The sequence below is a fragment of the Lithobates pipiens genome, unplaced genomic scaffold (assembly GCF_037356315.1).
Source record: "Lithobates pipiens isolate NorthernLeopardFrog02 unplaced genomic scaffold, aLitPip1_a1.2 Scaffold_18, whole genome shotgun sequence".
Taxonomy (NCBI): domain Eukaryota; kingdom Metazoa; phylum Chordata; class Amphibia; order Anura; family Ranidae; genus Lithobates; species Lithobates pipiens.
Window position 1 is genome coordinate 150,923,568 of NW_027507758.1, and position 20,441 is coordinate 150,944,008.

General features: G+C 46.3%; 1 protein-coding gene across 1 annotated transcript in view; it reads left to right on the forward strand.

Annotated features, from left to right (window-relative positions):
- The first annotated feature begins 389 nt into the window (after positions 1–389).
- The window catches only part of SYNJ2 (synaptojanin 2), a 203,928-nt gene continuing 183,876 nt past the window's right edge, over positions 390–20,441 (forward strand). The window contains exon 1 of the mRNA XM_077486270.1: positions 390–792. Coding sequence (XP_077342396.1) covers positions 675–792 — 118 coding nt within the window. The 5' untranslated portion in view covers positions 390–674. The remainder of the gene's footprint in view (positions 793–20,441) is intronic.

Sequence of the window (20,441 nt, forward strand, 5' to 3'; positions counted from 1 at the left end):
ATACCACCAAAGGAAAGTTCTATTTATGGGAACAAAAAATGTTGTTTGGGTACAGTGTTTCATGACTGCGCAATTGTCATTTAAAATGTGACATCGCTGAAAGCTAAAAATTGGCCTGGGCAGGAATTGGGAAAAGTGCCCAGTATTGAAGTGGTTAATATTTGTGTCATTCTCAAAAATGTTGCCCATGGCTATGTAAATACCTGTAATAAAAATCTAAAGGCGTTGGCAGCTCCACGCTCAACACAAGAAGGTGACTTTTCAGGGGCAGCATGATGACGCCTAAAGCCAACCTTGGACTAGAATAGATCTCACTATGCGCCTCTTGTAATGTCAGCCGGCCTCCACTAGGAGGCAGTGTATGACCTGGGCAGACTGTAAGGAGGAGTCAGTGCAGAAGGGAGGAAAATAAAGTAAATTCCCAGGCAGGGGTGAGAGTGGAATGTGGAGGGATCGGGGGGTGCGGAGCGGGTCATGGAGTAGAAGACTTCCCCGGAATGGACACAGCTGGAGCAGAGACATATAGGAAGGAGATCCAGCTGGTGACACCAAGAACCGAACCCGGAGTGCGATCTGTGTGTCCTGGTCTGTCTGCATGGAGGGGTCATGTGACTTGTACGGATGGACAATGGTGATGTGATGGGATTCATGGGACGATCACTGACAGCTCCGCTATGGCACTGAGCAAAGGGCTCCGGATCCTCATCAAACATGATCCCTACAGTCTGCTACTGGAGTCCCGACATAGGGAGGACTGTCTGCTATTCGAGTCCGGGACTGGGACCACTCTGAGTGAGTACTTACCGTATACTGCACTGTCCATCTACTGCCCTGCATGCTGAGACAGTGATAGACATAGCGCTATGGACGATCAGCTGTCATATCACTGTACTTACTGTGCAATCTTATTGTATACTCCAGTAAATTGCCCATACAATCAGATTGTACAATCTCTTTTAAACTGTGTTTTACACTTGCAGCTGGATGGCGTTAAAAACACATGGCTGGGCCGCGTTTTTACTGCTCATTCATAAGCCAGTTGCCACAGTTGCAAATCTGATCCCCGTCGTGTATGGTAAGCAGTAGCACCTGCCCAACATGATTCATTCAACTACAACCGTTCCACAACTAAGAGCAACGGTTCAGGTTTTTAGGGGGTTCGCCAGCTGTCAAAACGCCGCTGGAAAGTGATCCACCTCTGGTGTAACAGAGTCTTTAAAGTGTTACTAAACCCACACCAGTAAAATCAGTCTGGATATGCAGTAAAGCACACTTGTTCTACTCACTGTGGAACCTAAGGGGTTAATCCTCCACATTGTGTAAAAAGGCTGTTTGCGCATGTCTTCTCTGATCCTCCCTTTCTTCTACAGTCCCCAATCCATCTGCTGATAGTACAGAGCCTTGGAGTCACTCTGCACATGCTCAGTTTGGTTTGTATTGCTAGAAAGTTCTTTATGTGCATGTGATCAACACAGGGCCATTCAGCACTGTCCAGACAGAGGGGCAGGGGTCAACCTCATAGGACAATCAGAGGACAATGAAAACTCCTACAAGCTTTAACCAGACACTGACAGAAGTCACAAGACTGCTATATACTGCTGATGAGAAAAGGTATTTAGCAGTTTATATTTACTAAAATAATTGCATTTCCATGTTCTGTGTACTGTGTGAGACCAGATATAGTGAATGCAGGTTCTATGGGTCAAATTCAATGGTGATATTACTCTCCCAATACAACGGAGGGGTGGGGGCAGTTTTTGCTGTGTTATGTATACACCCCCATCCACTGCCCCTCGCTAAGGGGGAGCGGTTTGGGACTGGGAGGGGCAATAAAAACACAGCTCAGCTGCATTTATACTCCCTCCTATTCCTACATAGTTGAGTGGTTGTGTCCATGTGTCTCCAAAATGCACCCAATAGCAATCACTGCAAGTAATTGCTGACTGTGCAGAGAGCCGTGAATACCTGCGGCCACCTGTCATTAAAGTGAACGGGCTGTGGCATAGCGTGTGATGTCAGCTCCCAGGGCAAGGCAAGTAATTTGCATCCCCTAAACTGCGGACTTTTAGATTTTGATCACACCTCCAGATACCCCCCTCTCCCATCCCATCCCATCCCTCTACTCTGACCGCACCTCCAGATACACCACCCCCCTCCCATCCCTCTACTCTGACCGCACCTCCAGATACACCACCAGATCCCTCCACTCCCCTATCACACACACGTATCTCCAGCAAGATTTCCGGTGACAGCTGCAACAGCCATCTAGGGGCCTCCTCCACCCTGACCTCTTCCTCCTCCTCTGTTGGCAACCACAGCCTGATTTAAACACCCCATGCACAGAGTGGCGCTTACTGCCTGCCTGCAAACTCTTGGTATCAGGATCCGCCCACCGCTCTGCCCTCCTTTGCATGCTTGGATCTGTTCTCCCTGCTTTCTCGATGACCGCAGCTAAACAGTAGGCCAACTAAAACTTCCAGGCTGCGCTCTCCCTCCTACTTTGTGCAACGTGGAGGTTTTAGTTTGCCTGCTGAGGGGGATAGGTATTTTAAAAAATCCAAATGCCCAGCAAGTGGCTGGGGAGTTGGATTTTACTGCCCCTCCCCATGCTGCCGCCCTAAGGTAGCTGCCTGAGTTGCATTATGGTGGCGCCAGCCCTGTCTGCGCCCCTCTAAATGTTGCACCTGGGGGCGACTGCACCGGCTGCCCCCCATGCTACACCACTGTGAATGGGGCCGGTGGCTGTACCTAGCCGTTCAGAGCTGCAGTCCGAATCAGAAGATTACTCCTGCTACAGTTCACATCGGCCTGAATCTCCAGTGTGATTGTGTGAAGTACTGTTATGTTTCAGTTGTCAGTGAAAGTATTACATTTGGGCTCGTAAAGTGATAACAATTTCCTAATTTCATGCATGATTACTTTGTATTCTCATTACATACTAAAGAATGACAGGTACAGCCCAGTATGACAGGGATAGAACTTCTGTCACGTTTGTATCTGTCTCTGTCCGAGCTAAATAGGTTCATACTCTCAGTGCTTGAAGGGAAAAATCAACATTTTTGAGTTGTCATCAGAATAGGAATAGAGGGGAAATCTTCCAATGGGGACACTAGTTCCAGTGACCACTGTTTAAGTCTGCATTCACACTGCCTTCTGCGTTTGGTTCATTTAGGCTGGGTTCACACCTATGCGAATTGGACTTTCTCCAATTCGCATAGCAGGGGATTGTGACCTTGGAAAAACAATATAAACAGCGGTTGCAAAACGTGAATGAATACAATTAATACACCATAATATAACATGAATGACTATGTAAATAAAGTGCCAAGTGCTCAAAAAGTGCATAAGTGCTTCAGTGTTATTGCTGGTGCTTCACAACTAAATGGTGCCATACTCCCCTGTTGTGACCCCACTCACCAAATGGCAAGGACCCACAGCTTTGCAGTCAGGGGTCAAAAAGCTCTGGATCCAATCGGATCAATTAGGAGACTCTGACTGTGCATGATTTACATATGTATTCAATTTATACCCGAGAGCGGGTCCCTCCTCTCGCACAATCCAATAGGAAATAGCCAATTCTCTTAGGTGTCAAAGCACCAACTTCCTTAATATGACATCATGTCCTGTTACCACCGTATTTTTCAATAAAGCTTTTAATACAATTAAAACTAAATGTTTAGATAGAATAATGCCAAGAAAAGTAGCTTAACAAAAAATACATATATTACAAATATCTCCTAGACAATTTATCTTAAAATCATATAAACAGTCTTTTTGACCCCAGACTGCAAAGCTGTGGGTCCTTGCCATTTGGTGAGTGGGGTCACAACAGGGGAGTGTGGCACACAGTACCATTTAATTGTGGAGCACCAGCAATAACATTGAAGGACTTATGCACTTTTTTTGAGCACTTAAAGTGGTTGTAAACCCTGTAAAGAAAAAAACCTGCAAGACACAGGCATAATGAGCTAGTATGCATAGCATACTAGCTCATTATGAATTACTAACCTGAGATCGAAGTCCCCGCAGCGGTCTTCCTCGTTCACCGCTCCGGAGTTACTTCCGTGTATCACGGGCTCCGGTGCTGTGATTGGCCAGAATGAATGACTTGTATAGCGCTACCTATATGAACTGAATCGCCTCAGGGCGCTTTTCTTGCCACTGGTGTCCACCTGCAGCTATTTATACGGTCCTTTAACCTGTAGAGTACCGACACACTGACAACATTGACATATACATATTATGGCCAATTTTTTTGGAGAGGGTCTAATTAACCTACCAGCATGTCTTTGAAGTGTGGGAGGAAACCGGAGTACCCGGAGGAAACCCACGCAGGCACAGGGAGAACATGCAAACTCCAGGCAGATAGTGTCATGGTCAGGATTTGAACCAGCAACCCTATTGCTGCTAGTTGAAGGTGCTAACCACTACACCACTGTGCTGGCCGGAGCTGCGATGACATCGTGAGCTGCTGCTAACAGCACAGGCTAACTGATGCAATGGCACGTACATGTCATTGCTTCAGTGAGCATGTGCCGATGACTTTGGTGCATGCGAATACAGGGGATATCTCCTAAACCAGTGATGGCGAACCTTGGCACTCCAGATGTTTTGGAACTACATTTCCCATGATGCTCATGCACTCTTCAGTGTAGTTGAGCATCATGGGAAATGTAGTTCCAAAACATCTGGGGTGCCAAGGTTCGCCATCACTGCCCTAAACCGTGCAGGTTTAGGAGATATCCAGTGTAGCTACAGCTAAGCCTAATTATAGGCTTACCTGCAGCAAAAAGTGGTTGTAAAGGGTTTACAACCCTTTAACACTTTATTTACATAGTCATTCATGTAAATCATGTATATTATGGTGTATTCATTGTATTCATTCACGTTTTGCAATCGCTGTTTATATTGTTTTTCCATATTCCAGGGTTTAGTACCCATGCAATAGCTGCTGCAATATTTTTTTTTATCATTGTTTTTACTGTTCATTGCCCTAGGGGCTTTGTTGCTTTATATCCTACGAGTGCTGTTTATTTCAATCTATTTTCAGGAGATTGTGACCGGCTCTCTATGGAGCTGGTTGACACATCTCTGCAGCGGCTCCAGAGGGAATTGCACAGGAGTCCAGTGTGTCTTTTGGTCTGTTTCCAGGTCCAAATTCAGCCAAAAATATGGGCTGAAATCAGGCCTGAAACTGTGAGTGGAGACGCACTGGACTCCTGCTGTGAGCCACATGTGGCTTAGATGTGAACCCAGCCTTAGGCTGGGTTCACACTGCAGCGATGCGGAAACGCTGCGAATCCGCGGCGGGTTCCCGCATCGCATGCCTCCCGGCGGCAGTTCACACTGCCCTATGCGAACTGCTGGGAGTGTCAGTGAAACGTTAATGACACCCCCAGATCAGTTCGCATATCGCAGTGCGATCTGCAAACTCGGACAGGAATCGGATCGCATGGTGTGAACACCCATGCGATCCGATTCTGCTGCGGACCAAAAAAAGGGTCCTGTGCGAGTTTGGGCCAGATGCGATGCAAATTCAGCCATACTATTTATATGGCTGAACTCGCATCGCACAGAGATCGGATGTGATTTGCACTGCAGTGCGGTGCGAATCACATCCGATCTCATCACCGCTGCAGTGTGAACCCAGCCTAAAACACAGGAGATATTATATGGAAAGTCTAACCAAACTATATGCTTCCCACATTAAGTTTGCCTGCGTTTAAATGTGTTTGCATTTACATGCATTCAGAGTAGCCAATCTGTGCTGAGCGCACTGCATTCTAAACGCATCGAAACTGAATGCACCTAACGCGCAGTGTGAATTCTACTATTTAAAACCATTGCATGCGTTTCCAGGTGTTTAGAAAAGTCCTAAAAACACAAGCATGTCATGACGAGGCCTACAAGGGCATTGCACTCACTTTCCTGTCATGTCCTGTTGTGTCTCTTTGACATGAGGTAAAAGGAAAGAAACAGGAAGAAAAAAAAATGCTTTTTTGCTTTCCACACACATTTATCATTGTTTGTCCAGGTCTGTGTAGTATTTGGTTTGTGTTCATCTCCATTCTGAGGACACATCAGTTTACCTGTATTGTGTGTCTAGAAAGTATGCAGGTGGATGGCGGGAAAAATAATGTCAACATTGGGTGGAGTGTGACAAACAACACAAAGGAGCCACCTTTGCACTACAAAAGTAGAAAAGAACTATACAGGCTTCATTTTCAGGATGTTAATGCCTCCATCTTTTTTATACCAGCAAATTGCCTCATAAACCATCTGAGGCGTCACTGTCTAGTCTCCCCTTTCTGTCTCTCCTCAACTTCCAGTTTTTCACTAAGGATGTTTTTTACTTTTTGTGCCATTAGGGAAGTGAGGAGAACAGAAAGGGGACTCCTACACAGTGACAATCAGAGATTTGTTCCCCCAATACAGAACCTCTGGTTTACATTGGTGATTTTGGTGTCTGCGCACAGGTATCGGAAGTTGCTGCTTGCGGTTGCCTGTAGAAGGAAAGGAAACCTGAAACAAGTATCTGTCCTGCATTCTTGTTTTGGATTAGGCCTCATTCACAAGGCCATGCTTAATCGTACACCCATGCAAAGGGCCTCATTTGCCCTCGTAGAATGCCCAGTTGTTCCATTTGTCCTCGTGCAAGCAATCCTATTCATGGCTATAATGCCTGATGAAGGGGTCCTGCGTGGCTCTGGAACGTTGCTGTAACAATGTGATCATTGAATATAGCTTTGGACCCAATTTTGAAGACCCATGGTGTGCTGGTGATATTTTTCACTCTAAGACCCCTTTCACACTGGGGCGTTTTTCGGGCGTTTTTCAGGTGCTTTCACGCCTAATGGGACTCAGTGGCTGCACGGACACAGCCGCTGGTCCCAGTTTGACAGCCATGTAAATGCATCCCTGAAGAATCAGCTGTGGTGGAATGCATTTTAGAGGGCCTTTAACAGATGGCAAGGAGGTACTATGCCCCTTCCGCACCACCTGTTTTTAGCTTCTTAAGGGCCCGCACCGCGGTGTAGCATCCCTATACATTCAGTTGATTAGGTCTTATCCAGTGGGTGGTGGTAATGCCTGTCAAGTGTGACAGTTGGGATAAATTTTTTGCATGGTTACGCCCCCATCAGCTACTTCTGCAGCCTAAGGGGGAGAGGCAGTAAAACCAGGGGGATTAGTCACACACCCCAACTCTCTTATGTACACTTGCAGAGCACTTGTATTGAGCTCTCCCGAAAAGGGGTGCAAGCCAATCAAGCGCAAACCCTAGCCATGACCCAGTGGCGTAACTAGAACCTTCAGGGCCCTGATGCAAGAAACCATGAAGGGCCCCCCTGAACCCCAGCCAGGGCCCTTCCCCCCGAGTCCGGCGGTGGAACTCCAGGGCGTGGTCACAGGTATGACCTTTGTGAGCCCTGTAGTTCCACCACTGGTATCAGTAGTTTTTTTTTTATTATTTTCTTTTTAATTTTTAGGTGCCCCATTGGGGGACTGTCCCTAGGCAGGATGGGGTCCCCATCCCCAGAAGAGGTGAGGTCCGTTTTTCCAGGGCAGATGAAGTTACTGCCCCCAGGTGAGACGAGGCCCCTGTTCCCAGGGGAGATGGGGGTCCTTGTCCCCACGTGAGAAGGGGTCCCGGTCCCCAGGGGGAGATGGGGGGGTATGTAATTGTGTGTGGGAGATGGGGTCCTCTCACTCACCATGACCAAGCTGCAGGCCGCGCACTCATCCATGTTGGCCTGGGCTCCATCCAGTGTGCTGGACAGGTGATCAGCATATCTCCGAGAGAGACCTTTCATCATCTGTGTATGACGGGGGAGGAGGGGGGCTGGCAGACAAGCCTGCAGTGTCCTCCGGGGGGCTCTCATAGGGCTGCACTGCATCTGTGTGCTTAAAGTTTGTTTACCCGGGAGAAGTATGCAGTGCAGTGTGGGTCGGACTCAGGGGGGGGCGGGACTCTGGCTGGGGAGAACAGACATCGGACTGAGCGGCAATGCATGGAGCAGGAGAGGGGTACTCTGAGGAGCCGGCCAAGGACACAGGTCATGCGGGGAATGCACAACTAAAGAGCAGCAGCCAGTGCGATAGTCGAGCATGGAGCTCTGCTAGTCACCCTCCACCTCCAGCAACCCGTGTGCATGGTGCACTGGTACCCCTAGCTGCCTATGCTGCTGCCAGCCATATGTAGAGGGGGCTGCATGGGCCCCCTGCATCACAGGGCCCAGTTGCAGGCGCTACTGCTGCACCCCCTATAGTTACGCCCCTGCCATGACCCAACAAGAGCAGGCGTTAGGATGAAAAAATTGAATTTCAGCTCTGTGTTAAAACACAAAGCACTCGAGACTCAATTAATTAAAGTGGTATTAAACCCAAAAGCAAACTTTTATTATATTGCAGCTTAACAATTCTTAGATGTGATGGCTGCATTAGTTTGTTTTTTAGGCTTTCTTTCTTCTATTTTCTTCTGGTTCATCCACCCTGTAGTTTTGTTGTTTTTCAAAAGAACAAGCTCTTCAGCAGAATGTATCAGTTACAGGGATGAGACAAACCATTTAACATTGACACTAAGGGTCCTTTCACATGGGGTGGATCAGTGCTGATCCGCCCCGTGGATATCCGCTTGCTCAGCGGGGATCGCCGGAAGCAATCTGCGCTGAGCAGGAAGATGACAGGTCCGTCTCTGCACACTGCGGACCTGTCACAGCGCCGCTCTCCCCTATGGGAAATCGGATGACGACGGACCGCAGTGTCCGTCGTCACCCGATCCTATCTGATGACGGATGGAAAAATAGCTTTTTCCTCCGTCACACTTTTTCGGAGCGGGTCAGATGTCAGCGGACATGTCACCGCTGACATCCGACGCTTCATAGACCTTTATGGAGCATCCGTTCAGGTCCGCCTGAAAAACTGACAGGCGGGCCTGAACGGATTGTGATCAGCTTTTAATTATTTATATAACACATTTATCCCAAAAGGAAGAATTATAACTGCTTATAAAGCATTAGCTGGAGTTTGGCTTCAGTTTGTTAGTGTATTTAAATCTGCTGGTACATATAACGCTCCCCTCCCTTCCCGTCCCCCCAGACTGACTATGCTGCTGTCCGCTGTGCCTCCTTTCCTCCAGAGTGGTGTCTCACTGTTTTAATAGGTTTGTTACTGGCCAGATCATCAGATGAAAACAGAGGGGAAAAAAAACAAAAAAGAAAACTAATGCAGCCACCACATCTAAGGCTACTTTTACACTGAGGCATTGGGGGCGTCGGCAGTAAAGCGCCACTATTTTTAGTGGTGCTTTACCATCATTTTTGTGGCACTTTTCGGCTGCTAGCGGGTCGCTTTTAACCCCCGCTAACGGCAAAAAAAGGGTTAAATGGGCCCACAAAGTGCCACTGCCAATTGATTTCAAAACACCGCTCCTAGATCACCTCAAAGATGCGGCTGGCAGGACTTTTTTTGGCGCCCTGCCAGTGTGCTGCTCCAGTGAGAGGAGAGGCTCTTTACAGGCGCTATGCAAGCGCTATTTTTAGTGATATAGCGCCTGTAAAGCGACTCAGTGTGAAAGCAGCCTTATGATTGGTAAGCCGCAATGTGATACTGCTTTAAGCTGATCTCTTTCACATGTATTTTTAAATATACAAAACATTACTCAGTACTGCTTCGACCTGAGGAAGACAATGAAGCTTTCAAATGCTTGTCATAAAAAACAAAACAAAACAACTGTCAGTGCTAAAAAAAACAAAACAAAACATAATTACCTTTTATAAAAAGACTTCAGAACAGCTATAGTTCCTCCACTAATGTGTATATCACAAGCCTGTGATTTGGGGTTCATAGATGCCATAGTAAAATATAAATGCATTTCTATGCGTCATAGCACAAAGGTGCGGTGATGGATTTATCGCTGTGATGTTGTGTTATGCATTGTCAATGACTGTCAGTGTTCATTTTGTACTTTGCCTGCATTTGCATAAATATGTATTCTGTATGCTTTTCATACTTGCAAGCAGGAACAAGCTTTAGAATTTTTTTCTTTTTTCTTTTTCTTTTTTTTTTTTCTCATTTGTTTTTCCAGTTCTGTTATTGAACACATTGAAGCAAATCAACCTGGGAAAACCAGATATTTATTTGCCGCCTTGTTTTATTTGATTTGCATTAACATTGCTGTGTAGTGCTTAGTGCAGTATTCGCATGTTGGTGTCACAAATTGCGGTAGTGATGTGCCAGAAAAGGTGAAACCACCAAAGACAACGTTTGACAAGGGTTTAGACCAGGGGTCTCCTAACTTTCTAAGCAAAGGACCAGTTTACTGTCCTTCAGATTTTAGAGGGACCAGTGTTGAAAATGTCCTGGCGTCCTCTGGGAGTTGAAAATGTCCTTCGTTGGTGTCAATGGGGGGAATTCTGCCCCTTCGTTGGTGTCAGTGGAAGGAATTCTGCCCCTTCGTTGGTGTCAGTGGAAGGAATTCTGCCCCATTGTTGAATGTCAATGGGTGGAATTCTGCCCTATCGTTGGTGTCAATGAAAGAAATTCTGCCCCATCGTTGGTGTCAATGGAAGGAATTCTGCCCCATCGTTGGTGTCAATGGAAGGAATTCTGCCCCATCGTTGGTGTCAATGGAAGGAATTCTGCCCCATCGTTGGTGTCAATGGAAGGAATTCTGCCCCATCGTTGGTGTCAATGGAAGGAATTCTGCCCCATCGTTGGTGTCAATGGAAGGAATTCTGCCCCATCATTGGTGTCAATGGAAGGAATTCTGCCCCATCGTTGGTGTCAATGGAAGGAATTCTGCCCCATCGTTGGTGTCAATGGAAGGAATTCTGCCTCATTGTTGAATGTCAATGGAAGAAATTATGCGTCATCGTTGGTGTCAATGGAAGGAATTATGCTCCATCATTGCTGTCAGTGGAATGAAATCTGCCCCATTGTTGGTGTCCATGGAAGGAATTTTGCCCCATTGTTGGTGTCCATGGAAGGAATTTTGCCCCATTGTTGGGTGTCCATGGAAGGAATTTTGCTCCATTGTTGGGTGTCCATGGAAGGAATTTTGCCCCATTGTTGGGTGTCAATGGAAGGAATTTTGCCCCATTGTTGGGTGTCAATGGAAGGAATTTTGCCCCATTGTTGGGTGTCAATGGAAGGAATTTTGCCCCATTGTTGGGTGTCAATGGAAGGAATTCTGCCCCATTGTTGGGTGTCAGTGGAAGGAATTCTGCCCCATCGTTGGTGTCAGTGGAAGGAATTCTGCCCCTTCGTTGGTGTCAGTGGAAGGAATTCTGCCCCATTGTTGAATGTCAATGGGTGGAATTCTGCCCTATCGTTGGTGTCAATGGAAGAAATTCTGCCCCATCCTTGGTGTCAATGGAAGGAATTCTGCCCCATCCTTGGTGTCAATGGAAGGAATTCTGCCCCATCCTTGGTGTCAATGGAAGGAATTCTGCCCCATCCTTGGTGTCAATGGAAGGAATTCTGCCCCATCCTTGGTGTCAATGGAAGGAATTCTGCCCCATCCTTGGTGTCAATGGAAGGAATTCTGCCCCATCCTTGGTGTCAATGGAAGGAATTCTGCCCCATCCTTGGTGTCAATGGAAGGAATTCTGCCCCATCCTTGGTGTCAATGGAAGGAATTCTACCCCATCGTTGGTGTCAATGGAAGGAATTCTGCCCCATCGTTGGTGTCAATGGAAGGAATTCTGCCCCATCGTTGGTGTCAATGGAAGGAATTCTGCCCCATCGTTGGTGTCAATGGAAGGAATTCTGCCCCATCGTTGGTGTCAATGGAAGGAATTCTGCCCCATCGTTGGTGTCAATGGAAGAAATTATGCGTCATCGTTGGTGTCAATGGAAGGAATTATGCTCCATCATTGCTGTCAGTGGAATGAAATCTGCCCCATTGTTGGTGTCCATGGAAGGAATTCTGCCCCATTGTTGGGTGTCAATGGAAGGAATTCTGCCCCATTGTTGGGTGTCAATGGAAGGAATTCTGCCCTATCGTTGGTGTCAATGGAAGGAATTCTGCCCCATCCTTGGTGTCAATGGAAGGAATTCTGCCCCATCCTTGGTGTCAATGGAAGGAATTCTGCCCCATTGTTGAATGTCAATGGGTGGAATTCTGCCCTATCGTTGGTGTCAATGGAAGGAATTCTGCCCCATCCTTGGTGTCAATGGAAGGAATTCTGCCCCATCCTTGGTGTCAATGGAAGGAATTCTGCCCCATCCTTGGTGTCAATGGAAGGAATTCTGCCCCATCCTTGGTGTCAATGGAAGGAATTCTGCCCCATCGTTGGTGTCAATGGAAGGAATTCTGCCCCATCGTTGGTGTCAATGGAAGGAATTCTGCCCCATCGTTGGTGTCAATGGAAGGAATTCTGCCCCATCGTTGGTGTCAATGGAAGGAATTCTGCCTCATTGTTGATGTCAATGGAAGAAATTATGCGTCATCGTTGGTGTCAATGGAAGGAATTATGCTCCATCATTGCTGTCAGTGGAATGAAATCTGCCCCATTGTTGGTGTCCATGGAAGGAATTTTGCCCCATTGTTGGGTGTCCATGGAAGGAATTTTGCCCCATTGTTGGGTGTCCATGGAAGGAATTTTGCTCCATTGTTGGGTGTCCATGGAAGGAATTTTGCCCCATTGTTGGGTGTCAATGGAAGGAATTTTGCCCCATTGTTGGGTGTCAATGGAAGGAATTTTGCCCCATTGTTGGGTGTCAATGGAAGGAATTTTGCCCCATTGTTGGGTGTCAATGGAAGGAATTCTGCCCCATTGTTGGGTGTCAGTGGAAGGAATTCTGCCCCATCGTTGGTGTCAATGGAAGGAATTCTGCCCCATCGTTGGTGTCAATGGAAGGAATTCTGCCCCATCGTTGGTGTCAATGGAAGGAATTCTGCCCCATCGTTGGTGTCAATGGAAGAAATTATGCGTCATCGTTGGTGTCAATGGAAGGAATTATGCTCCATCATTGCTGTCAGTGGAATGAAATCTGCCCCATTGTTGGTGTCCATGGAAGGAATTCTGCCCCATTGTTGGGTGTCAATGGAAGGAATTCTGCCCCATTGTTGGGTGTCAATGGAAGGAATTCTGCCCTATCGTTGGTGTCAATGGAAGGAATTCTGCCCCATCCTTGGTGTCAATGGAAGGAATTCTGCCCCATCCTTGGTGTCAATGGAAGGAATTCTGCCCCATTGTTGAATGTCAATGGGTGGAATTCTGCCCTATCGTTGGTGTCAATGGAAGGAATTCTGCCCCATCCTTGGTGTCAATGGAAGGAATTCTGCCCCATCCTTGGTGTCAATGGAAGGAATTCTGCCCCATCCTTGGTGTCAATGGAAGGAATTCTGCCCCATCCTTGGTGTCAATGGAAGGAATTCTGCCCCATTGTTGGTGTCAATGGAAGGAATTCTGCCCCATCGTTGGTGTCAATGGAAGGAATTCTGCCCCATCGTTGGTGTCAATGGAAGGAATTCTGCCCCATCCTTGGTGTCAATGGAAGGAATTCTGCCCCATCCTTGGTGTCAATGGAAGGAATTCTACCCCATCGTTGGTGTCAATGGAAGGAATTCTGCCCCATCGTTGGTGTCAATGGAAGGAATTCTGCCCCATCGTTGGTGTCAATGGAAGGAATTCTGCCCCATCGTTGGTGTCAATGGAAGGAATTCTGCCCCATCGTTGGTGTCAATGGAAGGAATTCTGCCCCATCGTTGGTGTCAATGGAAGAAATTATGCGTCATCGTTGGTGTCAATGGAAGGAATTATGCTCCATCATTGCTGTCAGTGGAATGAAATCTGCCCCATTGTTGGTGTCCATGGAAGGAATTCTGCCCCATTGTTGGGTGTCAATGGAAGGAATTCTGCCCCATTGTTGGTGTCAATGGAAGGAATTCTGCCCTATCGTTGGTGTCAATGGAAGGAATTCTGCCCCATCCTTGGTGTCAATGGAAGGAATTCTGCCCCATCCTTGGTGTCAATGGAAGGAATTCTGCCCCATCCTTGGTGTCAATGGAAGGAATTCTGCCCCATCGTTGGTGTCAATGGAAGGAATTCTGCCCCATCGTTGGTGTCAATGGAAGGAATTCTGCCCATCGTTGGTGTCAATGGAAGGAATTCTGCCCCATCGTTGGTGTCAATGGAAGGAATTCTGCCTCATTGTTGATGTCAATGGAAGAAATTATGCGTCATCGTTGGTGTCAATGGAAGGAATTATGCTCCATCATTGCTGTCAGTGGAATGAAATCTGCCCCATTGTTGGTGTCCATGGAAGGAATTTTGCCCCATTGTTGGTGTCCATGGAAGGAATTTTGCCCCATTGTTGGGTGTCCATGGAAGGAATTTTGCTCCATTGTTGGGTGTCCATGGAAGGAATTTTGCCCCATTGTTGGGTGTCAATGGAAGAATTTTGCCCCATTGTTGGGTGTCAATGGAAGGAATTTTTGCCCCATGTTGGGTGTCAATGGAAGGAATTTTGCCCCATTGTTGGGTGTCAATGGAAGGAATTCTGCCCCATCGTTGGTGTCAATGGAAGGAATTCTGCCCCATCGTTGGTGTCAATGGAAGGAATTCTGCCCCATCGTTGGTGTCAATGGAAGGAATTCTGCCCCATCGTTGGTGTCAATGGAAGAAATTATGCGTCATCGTTGGTGTCAATGGAAGGAATTATGCTCCATCATTGCTGTCAGTGGAATGAAATCTGCCCCATTGTTGGTGTCCATGGAAGGAATTCTGCCCCATTGTTGGGTGTCAATGGAAGGAATTCTGCCCCATTGTTGGGTGTCAATGGAAGGAATTCTGCCCTATCGTTGGTGTCAATGGAAGGAATTCTGCCCCATCCTTGGTGTCAATGGAAGGAATTCTGCCCCATCCTTGGTGTCAATGGAAGGAATTCTACCCCATCGTTGGTGTCAATGGAAGGAATTCTGCCCCATCGTTGGTGTCAATGGAAGGAATTCTGCCCCATCGTGGTGTCAATGGAAGGAATTCTGCCCCATCGTTGGTGTCAATGGAAGGAATTCTGCCCCATCGTTGGTGTCAATGGAAGGAATTCTGCCCCATCGTTGGTGTCAATGGAAGAAATTATGCGTCATCGTTGGTGTCAATGGAAGGAATTATGCTCCATCATTGCTGTCAGTGGAATGAAATCTGCCCCATTGTTGGTGTCCATGGGGAAGGAATTCTGCCCCATTGTTGGGTGTCAATGGAAGGAATTCTGCCCCATTGTTGGTGTCAATGGAAGGAATTCTGCCCCTATCGTTGGTGTCAATGGAAGGAATTCTGCCCCATCCTTGGTGTCAATGGAAGGAATTCTGCCCCATCCTTGGTGTCAATGGAAGGAATTCTGCCCCATTGTTGAATGTCAATGGGTGGAATTCTGCCCTATCGTTGGTGTCAATGGAAGGAATTCTGCCCCATCCTTGGTGTCAATGGAAGGATTCTGCCCCATCCTTGGTGTCAATGGAAGGAATTCTGCCCCATCCTTGGTGTCAATGGAAGGAATTCTGCCCCATCGTTGGTGTCAATGGAAGGAATTCTGCCCCATCGTTGGTGTCAATGGAAGGAATTCTGCCCCATCGTTGGTGTCAATGGAAGGAATTCTGCCCCATCGTTGGTGTCAATGGAAGGAATTCTGCCTCATTGTTGATGTCAATGGAAGAAATTATGCGTCATCGTTGGTGTCAATGGAAGGAATTATGCTCCATCATTGCTGTCAGTGGAATGAAATCTGCCCCATTGTTGGTGTCCATGGAAGGAATTTTGCCCCATTGTTGGTGTCCATGGAAGGAATTTTGCCCCATTGTTGGGTGTCCATGGAAGGAATTTTGCTCCATTGTTGGGTGTCCATGGAAGGAATTTTGCCCCATTGTTGGGTGTCAATGGAAGGAATTTTGCCCCATTGTTGGGTGTCAATGGAAGGAATTTTGCCCCATTGTTGGGTGTCAATGGAAGGAATTTTGCCCCATTGTTGGGTGTCAATGGAAGGAATTCTGCCCCATCGTTGGTGTCAATGGAAGGAATTCTGCCCCATCGTTGGTGTCAATGGAAGGAATTCTGCCCCATCGTTGGTGTCAATGGAAGGAATTCTGCCCCATCGTTGGTGTCAATGGAAGAAATTATGCATCATCGTTGGTGTCAATGGAAGGAATTATGCTCCATCATTGCTGTCAGTGGAATGAAATCTGCCCCATTGTTGGTGTCCATGGAAGGGAATTCTGCCCCATTGTTGGGTGTCAATGGAAGGAATTCTGCCCCATTGTTGGGTGTCAATGGAAGGAATTCTGCCCTATCGTTGGTGTCAATGGAAGGAATTCTGCCCCATCCTTGGTGTCAATGGAAGGAATTCTGCCCCATCCTTGGTGTCAATGGGAAGGAATTCTGCCCCATTGTTGATGTCAATGGGTGGAATTCTGCCCTATCGTTGGTGTCAATGGAAGGAATTCTGCCCCATCCTTGGTGTCAATGGAAGGAATTCTGCCCCATTCCTTGGTGTCAATGGAAGGAATTCTGCCCCATCCTTGGTGTCAATGGAAGGAATTCTGCCCCATTGTTGGTGTCAATGGAAGGATTCTGCCCCATCGTTGGTGTCAATGGAAGGAATTCTGCCCATCGTTGGTGTCAATGGAAGGAATTCTGCCCCATCGTTGGTGTCAATGGAAGGAATTCTGCCCCATCGTTGGTGTCAATGGAAGGAATTCTGCCTCATTGTTGATGTCAATGGAAGGAATTATGCTCCATCATTGCTGTCAGTGGAATGAAATCTGCCCCATTGTTGGTGTCCATGGAAGGAATTTTGCCCCATTGTTGGTGTCCATGGAAGGAATTTTGCCCCATTGTTGGTGTCCATGGAAGGAATTTTGCCCCATTGTTGGTGTCCATGGAAGGAATTTTGCCCCATTGTTGGGTGTCCATGGAAGGAATTTTGCCCCATTGTTGGGTGTCAATGGAAGGAATTTTGCCCCATTGTTGGGTGTCAATGGAAGGAATTTTGCCCCATTGTTGGGTGTCAATGGAAGGAATTCTGCCCCATTGTTGGGTGTCAATGGAAGGAATTCTGCCCCATTGTTGGGTGTCAATGGAAGGAATTCTGCCCCATTGTTGGTGTCAGTGGAAGGAATTCTACCCTATTGTCGGTGTCAGTGGGAGGAATCGTGTCCCATGGTTGGTGTCAGTGGATGGAATCGTGCCCCAAGGACCGGATAAAGGCAAGCAAAAGGCTGCAGTTTGGAGACCGTTGGTTTAGACCAACTTTTTATCACAATAATGCCAAGTAAAACCTCTAAATATAGACAAAATCCATATATGCTTTTTGACCTAAGAAAGGGTTTGTATATTTGTCCATGCAGTCCAGAGATTTACACAACTCTGCCATGTCATGTAACCAGAGAAATTACACCATATTCTTAGTTAGAAAAATACAGTGGTGTCATCTCAAATCCCCAGCCTGCCAATTGGTCGGTAAAACAGCATTCTCTATTATAATTGAGAAATACAGTGATGTCATTTCTCCACCCCCAACTTGTGAGTAAAAGAGTAGCAGCAGACTGTGTTGCTTACACTGCATTGTTTTCCTGTCAGCTTGAAAAGTGGAGGCCATCAAAGTCTGGTACAGTAGCAAAGCTTAAAAGCACCTATAATAATAATAATAATATTATGCTCTTTTTAAAGCCAACTATCCGAAAGTACAGTAAAACCTTGGATTGTGAGCATAATTCGTCCAGAAACATTGCTTGTAATCCATAGCACTCGTATAGCCAAGCGAATTTCCCCATAAGAAATAATGGAAACTCGGATGATTTGTTCCACAACAATTATTCATAGGTCCTTCAGTTTATAGTCTATATAAGTAGATTTTAGCAATGTGACCAGGTTGTGTAACCATAAAATGTCCATCCACAAATGGTAGGGGATTCATTCTGATCGTGTGTACGTGGCATAAAGTGTAGCAATATGGTTACATTTAATGAAGATACAACATTTTGCAACCCACATGGTTGATGAATAAAAGAGGCACATCTAAGCCCCTGTACACACGGTTGGACATTCTGCCAATCAAATCCGTTGGATTTTGTCAGACGGATTTTGTCCGAAGGATTGTGTCCGAAACTGTTGCATACACACGGTCGACCAAGTTGTCGGAAAATCCGATCGTTCAGACGTGATGACGTTATTCGTTACGACGGGACTACGTTCAGGCTAGTAGCCAATAGCTTTGGTTTAGGAATTTGATCTGAGCAGGCGTGGCACTTTGTCCGATCGGAATTCTCTGCACATGATCGGAGTATGTCCGATCGGACCAGTTTGTTGGAAAATATATCCAACAAGTTGGAAAATTGGGTCCGGACGGATATTCAGACGGAATCAGTCCGATGCATACCACACACAGTCGGTACAACGTTACAACATTTAGCAACTCACATGGTCGGATTATCCGACAACACGGTCCGATAGGACACATTCGGATGGATTCTCCGACCGTGTGTACAAGGGCTAAGTCTGCAGGCATCCGGGGTAAAGCTGTCCACATAGACCATTCCTCTGCACCGGCATCATTCTTCCGCGCTGCGCTCCACGAGCACTTCAAGCCTCGCTTTTGGATTGCTCTACTGCAGGGTAGTCTTCCCAGTCATGATTGCAGACTGACAGCGGTGAGACCCGGCGGTACAGAGGATGGTCTATGTCAGTGATGCGAACCTTGGCACTCCTGATGTTTTGGAACTACATTTCCCAAACATCTGGAGTGCCAAGGTTCGCCATCACTGGTCTATGTGGACAGCTTTACCCCGGATGCCTGCATACTTAGCCCTTGTACACACGGTCGGAGAATCCATCCGAATGTGTCCTATCGGACCGTGTTGTCGGATAATCCGACCATGTGAGTTGCTAAATGTTGTACCTTCATTAAATTTAACCATATTGCTACATTTAGAGGCGCCCTCTCTTCCATTTATACTCCGTTGTGAATGACGCTACTTGTATATCAAGACACCGCTTGTATATCAAGTCACAATTTATTTAAAAAATGTGTTTGTCTTGCAAAACGCTCTCAAAACCAAGGTTTTACTTTATGTCAATATTTCCATCTGACAAGCTTTCACAATCTGAAAATCAACATATTTTGCAAAATGAAATTACGATTTGCTAGATACCAATTATGATACATTCCTGATGTATGTTACTGCTAGGAGGTCCAATGTGTATGATTAGCCTTCTGGACTTTGATATATAGGTGTGTATGGCGTCTAATTAAATGGTATCTTCTCCTGCATTGTTAGGACCACTTTTTATAAAGGTAACTCTATTACTGTTGGAGTTGAGACTGTTTACGACACTCATTTACAGCAGGGCCCTCATTAAGAGTCTTTTGAAGTGGATATTTAGAACATCTCTGAATTCTTTCTTAGCTGTCCTCTGTTATATCACATGGGTCTTAGGCTAGCCATGCATAGATTGAAATATTTCAATCTATGTATGGCCGATCATGAAGGGACTGCTGGAAACTTCAGTTCAGTTCAGTGCTGATCTGTGTGTTCTGATGGCAGGGGAGTCACCTCACTGTCCGAATACAAAAATGCATGGATTGGGGAATCTGTTCAGTTTTCTTCAGCCGTTTGGCTGAACAAAAAAACTGAACTATGTATAGGCAGCCTTATCTAGTTTAGGCATAAGTGCTGCGTTTTAAATGTGACCGTTTTTGTTACTGACTTGTAAATCTTTCAGATTATTGGGGTGCCAGTGTTCAGTATGACTCCCCCGTTTTCTCCACATGAGACCTTACTGTTGTCACATGTATCACATGTCATGGCAACTGATCTGCACATGTTTGTCATGGGCAAGTGACTGGCTAAGGAGGAAAGCAACTATAGGGATGATAGCCATGAATAATACATGCTCAAAACGAGTCGGTAAAGGCAGCTCCCGTATTCCGATACATTCTATTACACAGCAGCCTCTAGAACTGATTAATATGAATGTCCTCAAATCTGGTAAAACTAAGTACTATATTATTTATAATTTTGTTTCCATGTAAAATGAACCTTGAGAACATTTTTGCAAATTCGATTGTTAACTGTCAGCATTTGGTATGGATTACGCCTAGCACTAGAAAACCAAGTGTGAAACAATTGTATCTGTATTGATGGTGTGTCCCATATACAGTGCCCCTTGAAATTTTCCACATTTGTCATGTTACAACCAAAAACGTAAATGTATTTTATTGGGATTTTATGTGAAAGACCAACACAAAGTGGCACAAAATAGCGAAGTGGAAGGAAAAGGATAAATGGTTTTCTAGGTTCAAAAACAAAAAAATATCGGAAAAGTGTGGCATGTATTCACCCCCCTTTACTCTGATACCCAGGCATGTACTGGCCATCGGGGACTACGGGAGATTCCCGGTGGGCCGATGGCCTCAGTGGGCCGGTTTGGTTTCAGTGACAGACA